The 18642-nt window shown below is 39.2% G+C and overlaps 1 protein-coding gene across 14 annotated transcripts in view; it reads right to left on the reverse strand.

Annotated features, from left to right (window-relative positions):
- Window positions 1-849: 849 nt before the first annotated feature.
- The window catches only part of ADGRL3 (adhesion G protein-coupled receptor L3), a 1097183-nt gene continuing 1079390 nt past the window's right edge, over window positions 850-18642 (reverse strand). For 6 of the 14 annotated variants that reach the window (XM_089687883.1, XM_089687880.1, XM_089687882.1 and 3 more), the window contains one exon: window positions 850-2647. In XM_089687883.1, the coding sequence (XP_089544009.1) occupies window positions 1848-2647 (800 nt within the window). In that variant the 3' untranslated portion in view covers window positions 850-1847. The remainder of the gene's footprint in view (window positions 2648-18642) is intronic. The other 8 variants (XM_089687891.1, XM_089687890.1, XM_089687886.1 and 5 more) reach the window with 4 other exon arrangements.

Below are 18642 nucleotides of genomic sequence, written 5' to 3' on the forward strand. Positions count from 1 at the left end.
AACCTACCTGCTGAGTTCCTTCAAAAACTGTGTGCAAGCATACCTAGAAAAATTGATGCTGCTTTGAGGGCAAAGGGTGGTCACACCAAATACTGATTTGATTTGGATTTATCCTCTGTTCGTTTGCTTTCCATTTTGTTAATTGATAAAAATAAAGTGTTTCTGAAAGTATTTTTAATTTACAGCATTTTTCCACACCTGCCCAAAACCTTTGCTTAGTTGTATATAAAAAAGGTACAATATAGAATATATATGCATATAAAAATATAAAAAAAAATTAAATAGAATAAATCTAAATCCATTATAATTACTCTTTAAACACACCCAAATCTTACAATCTTAAAAATTCCCTCTTGTCTACATGTCTTCTGATTTAACTTTAACATGAACAGCTCTCTTCGCAATATCTGTTGGGATTTGCATGAATTCGAAAAGCTTTTAAGAACCTAAGAATATGAAAGCCCATATATTTCATCAGGGTTCATGTGGGACCCTCTTTATCTTGCCATAATGCCACTAGGGAAAATAATAGAACCAGTGGGATCAGGTAAGACAGTACAGTGATTTTGTTCACTCATAGGTTGTATAAATCTAAAATGAAAAATATCACAGTTTTGCCATGATAAGCATTGCTGCAATAGTTGTAGTTACATCCTAGAAAATCTGCAGATAGTCATTGTGATGTCTAAACATTAGGAAGATAAATTTAGTAACACATTTTCAGTTTAAGTTTGTTTTCTGCAAATGTGTGATATATGCAATTTATATGCTTTTTGTTAACTAAGCATGTTGCAATAATAATAATAATAATTTGCTGTAATAGTAATAAAAACACCTTTTTACTGTAAGTTTTACCTTTAAAATCATTGTGTTCATTTTTTATTAATAAGTGAACATTTGCTTTATAAAATCTAAAGGTAAATGGCAAACATAGGGCATCGCTTCTTGCTTGAGACAAAACTTGTAAGACAAGCAGAAAAAAAAAATTTAGATTATTTTCCACTACATTAACAGGGACACGAATTTCAGATAAACAAAAAGCATGTGCAATGCTAGTATCTGTACAGCACATAAAACCTTTAAATTTCTGCCATTAGTTTTTTTTGAATTTGTTGGTATAGTTGGTTAATACAGCAAAACACAAATATATGAAATTAGCATGTGATTCTAAAATCCATTTAATGTTGGGTTGGTTGCATTTTTTGTTAACTTAGGATATTGTTATCACATCCGCAAAGAAGCATAATGCAACCTTGACTGACAACCAAAAGATATCATTGATTTGTCTTAAACTCTGATTGCTATAAGTCAGTCATCAGTTTAAAGGTGTATTGGTCTAAATCAAGGGTGAATACTGAACTGAGCAGGCAGTAGTGTTTTTCATATCAATGGCACCAAACAGAAAACAGATTGCTTTGCCAAGAATAAGAAATTACCTGGCATGGTGTTCTGTTGATCTTTATAGGTACTTATGCTAAATGCAGTATGCACCAGTGGTTACCTCATATGGACCATTACCCTTTAAAATAATGTTGTCCAGTCCTGAATATGTCAGAGCTTTATAACTCATCTAGAAACTAGAAACATCATCTAGTTCCTTTATACAGCATAATTAAAGAAGGCCACAAAGAGTGCCGTTAAATGCTTTGTTTCATTAACATAATGAAGTCTATTTTGGGATGAAAATAGAAACAAAATGTGAGCATTACATTGGTATCCTGTACACAGGACTAAAAATGCCAGTTTAAAAAAAGTCTTACAGCATAAAGATTTAGGAGCACACACAATATTATTTCTTAAAGTAAATCGTAAAACAGTTTGTTAACAGGATTTTTCCCTTTTATATTCTATAGACTTGTGACAAGGTGAGCTGGTTCTTTGCAGTTTTCTTCAATGGGAGATTCATCTTTGTTTGGTGAGACTATGAATCCATCACTGCTCCCTCGTCCTAAAGGATAGTAAGTGTGAAGCTGATGGATGTTATTCCGGTTGCCCAAATTTGGCATGCTTTTGTAGTATAAATCTTCTGAATCCCTAGTTTTGGCTGGCGAAGAATCAGTCTGAGTGCTAGTGGTTATGCTTCCTGTGACAGCGATGCCAGTTAATGTAGGCATGCTGGTATAAAGAGAATCCTTGTTTGGTGATTGCATTGCTTCAGTGTGCTCATTATTTAATAAGGGGAAAAAACTTTCACTGTTGTCTGGCGGAATCTTTTTCCTGTTAAAATGAAGAGGCTGGTGGCTGTCAGCAGGGTAAACACGTGAGGGCAGCAGTGGGGCATCAGACTCTTCATGTATAAGTTCTATACCCATTATCTCATCATTCGTAAAAGAGGTGGCATCATCAAGGACAATTGATTCATCCTCTTTTATATTGTTTATATTATTTATCAACTTATTCACCAGATTTCGACTTTGTTCACATGAATGCTCATGGTTGTTCATATACGAAGGTATATAGTTAGAAGTAAGTTCCTTCAAAATTTTTTTTTCTAAGGCAGTCTCTTTGTGGTTAAAGCCACGGTCAATAATTTTCACGCAGTCAGTAAGGTATCCTCCAGCTGCAATGCTATAACTGTTCACATGGTTACCATTCAGTGGTAGAGTATCCATGACACTTGTATCCCTGGCATTGTTCAGAAGTCCCTCTGGAAAAAAATACAAACAAACCTAATGTTAGCATACACATTTTTTTTGCAACATTACAAAAATTTTCAGAGCTAGGCTTCCTCTTGTAAATGCAGTGATTAAAAACACGTATTTACTCCATGACTCATGACTAAATTTAAATGTATTTAAAACATTTGCTTTTTAAAACAGTTTTTAGCTGTAAGCACATATTTATTTAAGGATATAAGATAAAACATAAAACTAAAATGCTAATATCTACCCTTAAATGTTTTCAGTTCATAGCTGAACGCAATGGGACATCTATAAAAGTGGAGAACAACAAAAAGGTTTAGTTGCTAAAACTGGAGAGTGCAAAATCTGGTGCAGCTCTGCATAGAAACCAATCAGCTTCCAGTTTTTAGTTAAAGCATAATTGAACAAGCTGAAGTTACAAGCTTATTGACTGCCATGCATAGTTGCACCACATTTTGCACTCTCCAGTTTTAGTAAATCAGACCCAAATGATCTAGTTGCCCATATAAACAGCTAACCATTATTTCTACTGCAGGTCAGAAAAAGAAAAACAAGTCACTGTCAGAAACATCACTAGTGATGTTTTTTACTAAAAGTTGTATTTCTTCCTACAAACCTGAGTTTGTGTTAACACCTAGTAGAGCTAATGGTGTCACTAATGGCATAAATGAGATTTTTCTAAATACATTTAATTATGTAGACTGCCTAATGGTGTCAATACAAAAATATAGTATGTAAGGCATATCTAAGTCCATTGCTTACAAATGTATCATCTTCAATTGGTAGAATCTTTAAGGTGCAGAAATGTCAATACCTTTATAGCAGGATCTCCAAACTATGGCCCATGAGCTAAATACAGCCTTCTACAAGATTTTATCTGGCCTGCAGCTAGGGCCAGTGGCATATCCTCAGTTTAGGCCTACTGTGCTGTCACACAGGTCTCCCTTCAGGTCAGCAGGGATCAACTTCTTTCCCCAATCACGTTTGCCCTAGCATTCACAGGAGGACAGAACTTCTTACATCCAGACTGCTATGCACCCTAACTCCCACCCTGCAGCTACAGCAATGTTCCAAACAAAATATATTCTTTAATTTGCATTTCTTTCATCTGTTTATAAAACTGATTTTTTTTTTGGCCTATAATTGCAAAATATACAATGCGTCCCTTATACTGAAAAGTATGGAGACCCCTACTGTAAAGTAATAAACCTTCAGATGATAAAGGCATGCACAAAATAAAAATGACTTCTTAGCCTACCACTTTACATGCCCCAGGACGCAATGTTAGTGTGACAGCCAGGTTAATAATTAGTGTGAAAAAGCCCAAAAAAGTAGCCCCCTGTAATAGTAATGAATGTGAGTGCTTGCTACAGTGATCGTGGATTGGAAACAATGTAATTTTTTTGTTAAATTATTGTAGGTGTTACATACATATTGCAAGATTACCCTGTGTAACTTCAGCTACTGAGAACCAAAGTGTCAAATAAGTAAATAATAAACCCCAGTTAACCCTTATTCTTTTCTTCCTCTGCCTTCTCACCTTTATGCTAAAGATCTTCATTATGTTTTATACCAGAAACATAGTATTGTGATAAAGACACAAATCACAAATTAAAGAACTCCTGAAAAATAATTCCTGCAAAAGAACTGCTTGACTGACTCTCTCAAAAACCACATAGTTCTTCAGTACCATAAGTAACTGCCAACTTAGTAGGCCTATTGCAAAAGTGGTAATATCAATGCATCAGTCATCTACTCCTAGACATTATTACAGCACGATTAATGTAAAGAACAATTTAGGCATAATAAACAGGGCAGATCTTATAAAAAAAAAAGCGATGGGATAAAAAGAAAAAAAAAACCTGTATAAAAAATATTAACTAAAAACAGAAAATATAAATATTCAAAATAATACATATGTATTAAGAATATCTTTATATATAAATATATACCAACTACAAAATTTCAATAATTTTCACATGCCTTAAATAATAGCAAAGAAAATGTTACATGAATAGTATAATTATTAACAAAGAACATTAACAGAAATATATCCCCCTTAAACATAAGAAGGGGGCTGTCTGTTTGAAATAATTTCATCCATCCAAAATATTAAAAAAAATCTTAATTATAACTATCTTTAGAATAATTAGGACACAAACAATAACCCACCATGTTGGAGACATGAAAAAAATGTATATTTGTACTATATAGTATATATACTATACTGTATAGTGAAACAACAGACCAATGTAGTTCGCACAAAAAAATTGTGTATTCTTACCATGTACTACCCTTTTCTAATCAGAGTGCACCAAAAAGTACTCACCTATACATCACTGTAAAAAAGCAAAAGATTGGTGAAAGTGAATAACATAAGACAGAACTAAAAAAGAAGTTCTGAGTGCAGGGATGACATTTTCAAAATAATCAATATAAACCCCAAATCATGACTGTGAATAATGTTTTTACAGATATATTGGATTTATAACAGGAAAATGATACCAACAGGGTTCAACAAATGGCTCATATGTTTAGAAATCCATCTACAATCATACTTTTCTTCAACATCTATCTTTCCTACAGTTAAACTGTTTTATGATCTTGTCTTTAAAAAGCATCACAAATAGGAATACGATGTGATACAACTTAACTAAAATTTAGAAGTTGTGTTGCACAGTCTTTCAAGGAGGACTGAAATTTTTATTTAAGAAACCAACAAAGGAGGTAACATTGTGGTGCGGCTCACTGAGACATATGCTAGGGAAGTGATGCACTAACCTGGCAACACAACATATTATAAGGAAATATCCTCCAATCCTACTAATCTCCGAAAGAAGAAATTGCGTACAGCAAGAGGGGATGGCATAATTTCACAGAATTATAATTTTTTAGAATTTTTAATAGTCCACCCTCCCACCATCCCATCCTTTTATATGTTGCCAAAAGTTTATAAATATCATACCAGACCACTTGCATGACCAATTGTTTCACAACTGAAAATTGGTTCACTTTTGAAGATTTTTTTTTTTTTTTTTTTAGTTTATTTTTTGCAAGCTGTGGATAAATTACAGTACCTACAGAAACCTTTTTTGGCTACATTTGATGTGGAATTGCTGTTTACTAATATTTCTCATCAGAAAGCCATTTAATTTTGAAACTTTTGGAATTTGTTTTGAAAACAGATTTTTTCTACAGATTTCAAGGGTAGCAATGCATCCAAAATGTGTACCATCTGTGGTCAGGCTCCTTTTGGGATGGTGGAAGAGAGAGATTGTATTGTATTCAATGACAGGTATGTGATTTACCATCCATATATACAATGCTAGTTCAGATTTATAGATATTCTATTCGGTCCATTTGTCCAGTGCATTTGATAGAGAATACTTTCATACAAGTAGTTTATGGAAAAACAAACTAGTGAGACATTTTATGTCCTGTAAGTCCTAGCTAGTCTATAGAGGAAAGATGTGTATACTTACTTATTCCAAGGGAGCTCTGGTCCGGGCACGTGATCAACTCCCAGCTCTTCCCAACTCTTCACAGGAGAGGAGAGAGAGAGACGAAAACGGATGCCCCATAGTAAGCCTATGGATGACATCACTGCCCGGCATTCCACATGTAGTCGGCGATCTCTCCTCTCTCCTGAAACCAGCTGCTGGGGAGATCAGGTAACTGGACCAGAACGTCCTGAGAATAGATAATTATACACATTATTCCTCTACAGGCTAGTTGGTATAGGACTTCTACTTTAAGAGATGTTGTACTCAAGAATCACCCTCTACCCAACATTCAGAATATCTTACAATCTAGTTTCAAAGCAGAAGTTACCCTCAGAAACAGATTAAACTAGCTTATTTACTGCCCAGCAAAGTGATTGGAGAGCCTTACTGAGACCCAAACACAGACCTAAAACAGGTCACACATTTGATCGCATGTTACAATTATCAACTGGAGGCAGGGGTGGACTGGACACTTGGGCACTGCCTGAGGGCCCGGGGTCAGTAGGGGGCCCCATGAGATGCCCCTGGTACCTTTGATATGCTGTTTTGGGTGCGGTTTGAGTTTGGGCGAGGACACAGGGGCCCCATGATTTCCTATTGCCCGGGGGCCCCATGAGTTGTCAGTCCGCCCCTGACTGGAGGTCAGCAGAAGCCATATTTCAAGACCTGTTGTCTGTACTCAGAGGGGCAATGCCTTTTGGACAGTCATGCTTTTGAATACTGTTCCATCTGTAAACATGTGGTGATGATGAATATAATTTGGCATAGCAATAGTGCTTGCAAAAATATGAGATACAAAAATTAATCAAGTTTATCATGTCAAACGACAGGTGTCATAGGTGGTAAGTTGCCCATTTAATAAAATGTACGTGGGATAAACTAAAATTGAATTATGTTCCAATAAAACATTCACAGGTTTTTATTGGGTAGTATACTCTCTATATTTTTTACAGCCTGGTTTGAGGTTCAAACTGAGTCTTTTCTAACTACCACTACCTCACATTCATGCAGTGTTTTCTTTTCTCTTTGTTCTTTCATTTTATCTTTCACAATAATTTCTAGGTGGGTAGACTATTGCTTTTTTGTTTTTCTCCATACACATACAATTATAGTGTGCTCTCATTAGAAAATGGTAGTACATGGTGTGACAGTGCAAGGCCCTGTCACTTTGAAAAGGGAAAGCGATATGACACAGGGTTCTCATATATGCAGTGTGGGGCTTCAGAATATTGATTCTGAATGAAGAAATTTGTTTTTTCAACTTTCTCTAGGTTTTGGTATGCCGGATTGGGTCATGGAGTTTGGAGATTTGAAGTTTTGGGAGGGAAGAAATCTCCAAGCCTGTGTCCAGGTCTTGCAAGACTAGCAGGCTGCACATAGCTCTTGTAAGGAAGGACTTGGGCAGAGTTCAGATCTACAATTAGGAGACAGGTGTGCTCCATTCAAAAGCCAGGGCGTCTCAGGCTGGGAGACAGGAGGGCTTCAGATGACTGCCAGGAGATTCCTCTATTGAGAGGCCAAGGAATTGAGCCAGTGAAGCAGGGTGCTGCAAGCAAAAAGGCTAAGACTGCCAGGAGAGCTAGGAGAGCTGGGAAAGCTGAGCAAACACAGAGAAGAAAGAGACAAGTGGCTTGTCATTATTGGTTGCCTGTTTTGAAATTCCCTGCCTGGGCAGCTTTAAGTTTGTTTAATAAAAGTGGGCTGACAAGTCTTAGAACCACAGTTCAGACTGGCATGGACTCACAGCAAACACTTTTATCTTTTTGAGCTAAATTAACCCAAATGCCTCAGATGCAGGCATAGCAAGCAGTGGAATTATGCAAGAAGCGAGTACCTGTCAGGAACTTTTGATACCCTGTGCGGGGAAGCCAAAAAACAAGCACTGCGTGTAGTGTGTCTGTGGGAAAGGGGAAGCCCCTAAAGAGACAGGGCTCCATGTTTTCAACTGTGTAAACTTAGTGTGTGCGACTGAGAGGATGTCTCTACCTGTGATGGCCAGGCTAGAGAGTCCACCAGTGTTTGAAATGGAGGACTCGTTAAAATGGAACAAGGACAAAGTGGGGTGAAACATGAGAAGTTGAGATAGTGGCATCTAACTTCATGCAGCCTTTGCTGCCTACTGAGAAGGTCAGGGACTTCTTGACTGAATTTGAAAGAGTTGCTACATGGAGGGCATGGCCTAGAGACTGGTGCTCGGAGGGAGTTGTTTCAGTCTGTTCTACTGCAATGGTTCCGGATAACATACCATCCAAAGCCCTGAGGATTATGGCAGGTACACAGCCAAGATCCTGTCAGAAGAGAACATCTGGCATTACTGGGACTGTGCCATTTTTCCTTAGTGACAGCATCAGTTGCAATACAAGTGTCCCTGGAAATCTCCCAGAAGCCTGCAGCATCAGATTGTGAGTTTTCTGAGGACAACGGTGGAGCAGTCTTGGTGGGTGAAAGTATCCCTTTAAAGTGGAAAGGGTAGTGTGATAAACATATCCTAGTCTTCAGTTGGTAATGGCAAGGGCAGCAGACGATGTCCCTGGAAATCTGTGTGTTGGAGGTTGTCCAGGACAGCTCAGATGCTACTCTGGTGGGAAAAAGTGGATCTGCACCCTACAGTGAGAGTGTGTGGGTGCACTAGGTATAAACCTGTTGGTATAGGGGTTAATTCAGCCTGCCAAAACTGAAAAGTACAAAGGTTTGTAAAGAGCCACCAGAGCAAGCTGGTAAAAAGTATTATATTACACCCTGCCTTGATTTAACATGTATTATCTCTGCTTGATATGAGTAAAATTGTCAGGTGCAATGTACCTGCTGTTAAGCTTCATGATCTGTGCCTCCTTAAGCAGGTGATGCAGAGCTCCCATGACTGGAACTCAATGTACAGGGATGGTCAATAGATAAGGTTGATTTCAATACTGACTAGGTATCTATGGTTTACCATGGGGTGGAGAGTACAACTGCTGTGCCAAAGTGAAGGACTGTAGAACAGCCATAATCGAAGGCACAATGGCTGCTGCAGAGGTTAAACATCTACAGATGGAAGTACTGGAAAAGGGCAAGTGCACAGCAGGTGTTTTGTCCATGGTCCAGCAAAGGAATACTGATGTGGAGAGTCAAAAGTACCATGTCACTAATAATGACTTGACTCTGAATGACTCACTGATGCTGAACTTGGGAGGATGAGAGTGAGACACAAACCTGGCAGTGCTCTGAAACCGCACCAGGCTGTGGTATCGGCTAACTCCAGCAGGTCCCTTTAAATGTTTCAGCTTATCGAGCCTCAGTAAATGAGCCCCTCCATATCCCTAATAAGGGAAAAGTCCCTAAGAAAATCTTAAGTATAGACTCGGGGGGGTCTTGATGGAGCAGTCCCATAATTTTTGAAATAATTCAATTCTTAAAGGCACAGCTGTTGTATACCTGGATGTCTCCTCGGTTGAACAAGTTGATACTGTGGAGTACCACTAGAAAGACCACTATGCTGAAACCATGTGATACAGTACTTAATAACAGCTTGGAAAGTTGTGAGAGTATGTTGTTAGAAAAACTAGCGGACAGGCATGTCTGAGGTTTACCGACTGATTGCATGACAAAGGGGCAATTCTGTTCATGTGGTCCGATGTGTGGCTGAGAAGCGGTTGGTAGAGGGCCATCATTCTGCATCAATTGTCAGATCTCATGAGATGAAAGGGCCTGCAATGGACACAGAATCAGAGATCCTTTCCATCATTTACAAAGAGGTACAGGTTATGGTACCCGGAGATAATTGAAGTGTGTAATCTATTACTGCATGTTACACTGAATGCTGATTTATTTTTGCCGAGGGTAACCGCAAAAGGGTTGATGAACCTAAAAGACCAACAATGGTGGTTAAAGTTGGTACAAGTAAGTTGGATAGAAGTGTCAGAGGAATCAGAGTTCCCTCAGAAAGGATGAGCCTAGGAACCCCAAAAGAAGAGGAAGAAGGCATCAGACAATGTAGCTCTGCAGTACAGTGAATGTTCCATGAACAGTGCTGGACCAGTTAAGTATAAAATCTCTTGTTTTACAGGTGCTATTTTTTATTTAAATACCATTTTTTTCCTTCAGGATTGCTGTAAACCTTTTACTGTAAGACACATTTTCCAATTTTGCACACATAGTAAAATACATAGTATATGCTTAAAATGCTACCAAAGTTCCCAAGAACTATATATTTTATGAAATCAGAATAAAAATGTTGTAGTCTCATTTTTATGTTACATAGTTAGGTTGAAAATTGCCAGAAGTGTATCTAGTTCAACCAATAGAAAAAATTAATAAATCAAATAAATAAATAGAAAACCTCCATATCCAGAATTCTATACCCATAGTTGGTCCAGTGGAAGGCAAAAAAACTTTTAAACATGGTCCAATTGTTCCAGAGCGGGAAAAATAAATTCCTTCCTGACCTCCCAGAAGGCAATTCCTGGATCAACAATTTCTGTTGTTATTACCAGTTATATTTTGTGCAGTTAGGAATGCATCCAGCTCTTCTTGAGCCTGGGTTCACACTGATGCGGTCCGGAATTTGCAGTGTTTTCTTTGTGAATTCCGCAACGCATCAGAATCGCACTCCGTTCATGTAAACCGCTGTGGGTGTGTATGTTAACAACACCCTGAAATCGGTCCACAAAACGCAGTGCGATCTGTAGAATCGGATTGCATAGGTGTGAATACCCATGCGATCCGATTCTACAGTAGTGCAGCCCAAAAAAGGGTCCTGCACAATCTACAAAATCTATGGCTCCAATCGCACTGCACACAAATCGCATGTGATTTGCACAGGAATGTGGTGCGGTTTCTGTGCGAATCACATGCGATGTACCGCACTGCATATATGTGAACCCGGGCACAAGTTCAACTTTTAACAAAAAATAATAAATGCACATTTTTTGCACGTAAAAAAAAGCGCATTTATTATTTTTGTTTTCTAAAGCCTGGAAAGCATTGCACCAGCAATCAGTAGATCGTGCTATGCAGGTCTCCTGCAGATCTGTCTTTGTATTCGTGTGCCCATACAACACGTACGGGCAAGCAGATATTACTGACAGGAAGACTCAATGAACTACCACTGTGCTCCATAGTGCTGTGGTAGTTAATTGAGAACTACAAGCCAACAGTCGCAAAGACTGTCGGAACTTGTAGTGTTCTCAATTCTAGAATACTGTGAATGAGTGATGTGACCATGCAGGGTTTTTTTTATAAATTGTGACAGCTAGTGGGAGGGAGAAGATCACCCCTAGCTGTCACAGGGGGGATCAGGGGGGAGTGGGGGCTGGTCTATTTGTAACATGTTACATCCTGAATGTGGGTGTAACATGTTATGAAAGGTGAATTTATCCTTTAAAAAACGCTGCTTCTATGGGAGTTTTGCATTTTTTACTCCGTGTTATCCTATGTGTCCATGCACAGTAGGATGTTTTAGAGGCATATTTCAAGAGGAGAGTTTAGAGGCAGAAAAAAAAAACCATCACAAGTGCGTTTTTATGAAAAGTTTTCAGCAGGAAAAATACTAAATGCTCATAAACGTGAATACACACAGCATTTAGGAGCATTTGGCGTTTTAAAGTATACATTGATTATAGTGAAAAATGCAGAGGGGAATGTTTTGGGGAAAAAATGCTTCTAAAAAGCGAATGCCCATAAATTCTCCTAAACTCTTGTGCAATACGAGCTACTATGAGCATTTTTATGCAGCTTTTTCTGCCCAAGGTTCTGGCATTTTTGTTATCTGCTCCAGTGTGCATGGACCCTAAAACAATGTACTGAGCTGGCCAGAAATAGTTCTTGAGGAAGTCTAATCCACATTTTCACAGCTTTTATTGTGAAGAAGCCTTTCCCTATGTGGAGGTTAAATCTCTTTTCCTCCACATGTAAAGAGTAGCCCTTTGTCCTTTGCAATTACCTTAAATTTAATAACGTTACATATCCCCATTAAATGGCTTAAGAGAGAATACATTTAGTTCAGCTAAAACTCAAACTGAACTGTGTATTCCAGATGAGTTCTTACTAATTGTTTTGGACAAGGGCAAAATTATTTCTCTCTGGAGGTTATATCGCTTTTAATACAAGAAAGTAGTTTGCAAGTTTTATCAAATGCAGCTTGGCATTGCATGCTACTATTAGTGACGGTCCACATATATGCGGTTTGAACCGCATGACATGCAAAAAAGCATTGTTTCCTATGGTGCCTGTTCCCATATGTCCGGGGCACCGGCGGTGCGGATTCAGTGTGGTTTGAGAAAGAGTCATGTACGATTTCTGTGCAGTGCAGTTCAGCTGCAGATTACAGGCTATTGACTTTTATGGGAACCATTTGTAAACCACACATGTGTGAACAGGACAATCCTGAGAGCTAATTATGTCCTGAACCTGATGTAAACCTGACATGAACCGGTGAACATCTATTATTATTATTATATGGGATTTATATAGTGCCAACAGTTTGTGCAGCGCTTTACAATTTAAGGGAGAAAGTACAATTACAATATATTTCAGTACAGAAGGAATGTGAGGGCCCTGCTCATGGAGCTTACAATCTAAAGGAAGGGGGAGGTGATACAAAAAGGGATGATCTGGTGGAGGCGATTCAAGTACAGTTGTTAGGTGGAGGTGGGGTAGGCTTCCCTGAATAAGTGAGTTTTCAAAGATCGCCTAAAGGCAGACAGGGTGGGGGAGGCTCTGGTGAAGTCCTGGAGGCGAGCGTGGGAGGAGGTGATGAGGGAGCTAGAAAGGAAGATATCTTGGGAGGAGTGGAGTGGGCGATCTGGGCGGTATCTGTGGATGAGGTTGGCGATGTAACTAGGGGCGGTGTTGTGGATGGCTTTGTAAGCTGTGGTTAGTATATTGAATTTTTTACGTTGGGTTAGTGGAAGCCAGTGAAGGGATTGGCAGAGAGGGGCAGCAGTCGCTGATCGGTTGGTAAGGTGCATGAGTCTAGCAGCAGCATTCATAATAGACTGAAGGGGGGATAGCATATGTAATGATAGACCAGTGAGGAGGGAGTTGCAGTAATCTAGGCGGGATATAACCAAGGCGTGGATAAGTTGATTTGTGGTGTCATTGGTCAGAAAGGGGCAGATTTTGGAAATGGTCCGGAGGCTGAGGCGGCAGGATTTAGCCAGTGAGTGGATGTGGGGCCCAAAGGAGAGGTCAGAGTCTAGGATTCCGCCTAGCACCCTGGCATGAGGGGAAGGACCAATGGTTGTGCTGTTGATCTTAATGGTAAAGTCATGAGTGGGGGATCGGGGAGGAGGAAATATTACAAGCTCGGTTTTTGAAAGATTGAGTTTAAGGTAGTGATGTAACATCCATGCTGATATGTTGCTTAGTAGATTTGTGATACGTGAGGAGATTGAGGGGATGAGCTGGGCAGTGGAGAGATAGATCTGGGTGTCATCAGCATAGAGGTGGTATTGGAAGCCATGGGAGGTTATCAGTTGGCCCATGGAGGAGGTATAGAGAGAGAAAAGGAGGGGCCCAAGGACAGAACCTTGGGGTGCCCCAATAGGAAGAGGAGCGGAGTTGGAGGAGTTGTATGTGACACTGAAAGTGCGCTGAGAAAGGTAAGAGGAGAACCAGGAGAGAGCAGAGTCACGGAGGCCGATGGAGTGGAGTTTACTGAGGAGGAGCGGGTGGTCGACTGTGTCAAAGGCAGCAGAAAGGTCAAGGAGTATGAGTATGGAGTAGTGGCAGTTGGTTTTAGCAGTTAGTAGGTCATTAGTGAGTTTTAGCAGGGCAGTTTCTATGGAATGTTGTGGGCGGAAGCCAGACTGTCGGGGATCAAGAAGGTTGTTGTCGGTGAGGTAGCAGTTCATACGGTTGTGAACAAGGCGCTCGAGAAGCTTTGAGGCAAACGGGAGCAGGGAGATAGGTCTTAAGTTATTCAAACAGGTAGGGTCCAGTAAGGGTTTTTTGAGAATGGGGGTAACCAGTACATGTTTGAGTGGGGAGGGAAAGGTGCCCATGGAGAGTGAGAGGTTGAAGATGTGGGTTAGAGAGTTTAGGATAGAGCAGAAAGGAGACTGCAACAGTCATGAGGGGACAGGATCCAGGGGACAGGTGGTGAAGTGGGCCTTGGAAAGGAGTTCGGTAACTTCATTGGTGGTAACAGGGTCGAAGGAGGAGAGTGTTGAGTTTGGTGCTGGGCCTGGTATGTATCTACTGTATCAATTAGCTGTGAAAACTGAGCTTCGATCCACACCACGCATGTGTGAATCAAATCTTCGTCTATGGTCTACTAGAAGCTTCTAGACCATTGCCTCCCCCAGCTGTTCATCTCCTAGTACTCTATGTATGATGCATTTCATGTGTTTAGCCCCCAAGTGCATAATTTTACATTTATCAACATTAAACCTTATTTGCAACATAGCTGCCCAATTAAACAGTGCATTAAGGTCTGCTTATAAATTAGGGACATAGTTTAAGTATGTTATTCCACTACACAGCTTGGTGAAATCTGAAAAACACAGAACTGGTACTTTAAATTCCAAACTCTACCTTAGACCATTCAGAATATGAATCATTAATTACTACTACTGTGTGGGTAAATGTGTCAAATGCTTTTACAAAGTCCAAGTATACTAGATCCACAGACACTGTGTAAGTTTTTGCTTACTTTCTTATAAGAAAGCAGATTTGTTTGGCGGATTTTGGAAATGTTCCGGAGGTTGAGGCAGCAGGATTTAGCCAGTGAGTGGATGTGGGGCCCAAAGGAGAGGTCAGAGTCTAGGATTCCGCCTAGCTCCCTGGCATGAGGGGAAGGACCAATGGTTGTGCTGTTGATCTTAATGGTAAAGCCATGAGTGGGGGACCGGGGAGGAGGAAATATTACAAGCTCAGTTTTTGAAAGATTGAGTTTAAGGTAGTGATGTGACATCCATGCTGATATGTTGCTTAGTAGATTTGTGATACGTGAGGAGATTGAGGGGGTGAGCTGGGGAGTGGAGAGATAAATGATTTTGTAAAAGACCTGAAAAGTTTTTAAAGCCTTGATTTCCTTTTTACATATTCTGTTATATCCGTTGTAACTGTTATTGATAGTGATGATAAAGTTTTTTCATTTGTATATTTTAAATGCCCCTTTCTTTTTCTTTTATAGCTTTTTTTTTAACTTTGGAGGTTTTATTTTTTGGCCTTTCAAACTTCAAATATATGGGGATATATTTTGAAGAGTGTTTGCATATAGTTGAATACTCCCTTTTCTGTTCTGTTATTCAATGACAATATTCCCTTCAAGTTTTGGATTGCAGCCTCGGAAAGTTTCTCTCCTAAAATGTAGTTTTTTTTCCAGTTGACTTATAATGTTATGTTTATAAAATCAGTATTTTGGAAAAAAAGTAATACAATTAAGCTTACTGCCAACAGCAATATCTTCATATTTTTCGTTAAATAAAAAAGGTTATTAATAAGAAATATGGGGTTGCAAAAGGGCAAAATATACTACGATATCAAAAATTGTAAATAAACAAAACATTAAAAGTCTTTACAAGTCATCAATTTAGAGTTAATCTAAACTGGCCCAAGAATTATTCCTCTACCTCTAGCATGCAGAGGAATACCTAATATATGCAAATTACATTTCCACAGAAATGCACATCCTAGGTGTGCTTGTGTATGGAGCAAGTTTCTTTTAAATAAATTTTGTATTATATATAAAAAAAGTTAACATTTTTAGTTTAGTTGTTTTTTAACCTAACTTTATTACTATTACAAGGAGGCTGATGTATCAGTAATGTGCAGGTGAAAGGACACTTTATGAAGATATCAGATATCTACTAGACCCCTGACGCCTCCATTGCAGTGAAACCAAACAGATCAGGGACAGAGTCCCCCTGATCTACTGTTTGCATGGCTGCTGATGAGCACTTGTGAGTCTATTGTTCACAGGGGAGATAAAGGAACAGAGATATCTATTGAGTTCTCTCTCCATCTCTCAGAGCAGTCTTGGGCCCCAGAACAGGCAAGTAAGCCTGGGAACTGTAGTGGTTTGTAGCACTATAGAAATGATTATGAGGGTTTATAGCCATGTGAATCACTGCATTATTTAGCAGAGCCTACAGTAAAATTAAATTAAAATGAGCTTATGACTGCAGTGGGTTTTAACCCATTAATTGCCAAGAAGTAAAGAATAGTTACAGGGTTGAGGGATGTGGTTTATTGTGAAAAACCTTTCTACTATATATTTAAACACAAAATGGCATGTAAAGGACGAATTTCTGCTCTGTGAAAAAGACATGGACTCTATTTTCTTTATCACCTATTATGGAATACGGGATTCAGTTGTCCTGAGATGTTTGGGATGTCTGAAAGCAGTCCAACCGAGGGGTTGGCAACAGTAAGAAAAACACTAACAGACTCATATAACATAAACCAATAGAACTGGGGGCTGTCTGCAACTCAGGTTGCTGCCTGAAGGAATCTGCACCCAAAACTTTCATCAAATGAGTGTCAGCCTGGCAAATCTGGGAAATAGTTGTCTGATGCCTTGGTAAATAAGCCCTCACAGATGTAGTAGAGTGTGTCTTGACAGAAAAAGGTAGAAGTTTATTATTAAAGTGGAGTTAAACCCACCAATTTAACTGCTTCCCCAAAACAGTTCCATTAAGGCATGCTGTAAATAACTGTCAGTTACTTGTGTTCTCAACTAAACTATCAAGCCATGGAGTGGCTGGTGTCATAATTGATAACATGTGCAGCACTATGGCAACTACAGATCAACAGAATCTAAAATGGCAGCTTCAATGCTGGACAGGATAGGATGGTTTAGTTCCACTTTTAAGGCCATAAGCCTGAACAACAATTTTTCTGAGCTTCCAGGAAATGTTTTAGTTTCCCTTCATGGGACCCATCAGGAATGGCAAAAAAGTAAGTTAGGGCTCGTTCACACATGCATCAATACCCTGTGTTTAACCTCCCTAGCTGTATGATTATATCAGTATTTCTGTGCTCAAAGCGGTACATTTTTTTGCATGGAAATATGTCCTTTTTTTTATTGTAGGCCTGTAATTCTTAGGAATAACTCACTGAAATATGTCCGAACAAGAGTCTAGTAAACATCGCGGGTATGTTAAAATTTTAAACACTAAATCTTAAATTATAATTTAATAAATAATCATTAAAAATAATAATATAATAATAATAAATAACCTAATTCAATAATGTAATCAAACCAAAAACACTGAAATTTTAAATATAGTGCCAAGTTCGCACATCACTGATCTTAGTTGCAAAATCATTTCCTGATGACGAATTTCCCCACAAATCATCACTCAAGTGGTTCTAATTTACTATCACTGTTCTTTAGCTGGTCTAAAACTGCTTTTGACCTAAAGGGACGCTTTTTGGATGCCATGGACGTTTGTCAGTTTCCAGGCAGAAAGAACCGTAAAAATGCAGGCAGGGCACAGGACAAAATGTATGTGAAATGGCTTGATACAGTAATGTTTTACTATGTGATTTTAGTGTATTAGCGAATGTCACTTTTTGTCCCGACGTCGCAGGGACCGGAAGACGGATGCCGGAGGAGATGGCCGGGGATGCTGCAGGGGGGACATCGTGGGAGCGAAGGACAAGGTAAGTGATCGATTGATCCCGGAGCAACGCTGCAGGGTATTCCCGAGTGTAGCTCGAGGTTACTGCTTGTGGTGCTGAAACTTTACCCCGAGCTACATTTGGGAATACCTCCAGGAAGGTTAACCTCCCTGGCGGTATGATTATTTCAGATTTTTGGTGCTGAAAGTGGTACCATTTTTGTGCATGGAAATATGTTTTTTTTTTATTGTAGGGCTGTAATTTTTAGGAATAACTCACTGAAATCTGTCCGAACAAGAGTCTAGTAAACATCCCGGGTATGATAAAATTTGAAACACTAAATCATAAATTATAATTTAATAAATAATCATAAAAATAATAATATAATAATAATACATTTAATTTAATAATCTAATCAAACCAAAAACACTTAAATTTGAAATATAGCGCCAAGTTCGCACATCACTGAGCAAAGTCGCAAAATCGTTTTCACTGTTTGATGACGAATTTCCCCACAAATCATTATCACTCAATTCTGCAAGTGGTTCTGATTTACTATCGCTGTTCTCTAGCTGGTCTAAAACCGCTTTTGACCTAAAGTGACGCTTTTTGGACACCATGGACATTTCTCAGTTTCCAGGCAATAAGAACAGTAAAAATGCAGGCAGGACACAGGACAAAGCACTCGGGACAAAATGTATGTGAAATGGTTTGATACAGTAATGGAATACTATGCGATTTTAGTGAATGTCACTTTTTGTCATTTTTGAATTTCCCGCCGTTCCGTCCCCCGTACGTCCCGACGCTCACAGGGGACGGAACCCAGATGACAGATGCCGGCATCCGCCGGATTACATTGCCGGGGACACTGCAGGAGGGACATCGTGGGAGCGCAGGACAAGGTAAGTGATACAGGGATCGTGGAGCAGCGCCGCATGGCATTCCCGAGT

Source organism: Staurois parvus, unplaced genomic scaffold, assembly GCF_062004578.1.
Source record: "Staurois parvus isolate SC_StPar_1 unplaced genomic scaffold, SC_StPar_1.0 ptg000439l, whole genome shotgun sequence".
NCBI classification, from domain to species: domain Eukaryota; kingdom Metazoa; phylum Chordata; class Amphibia; order Anura; family Ranidae; genus Staurois; species Staurois parvus.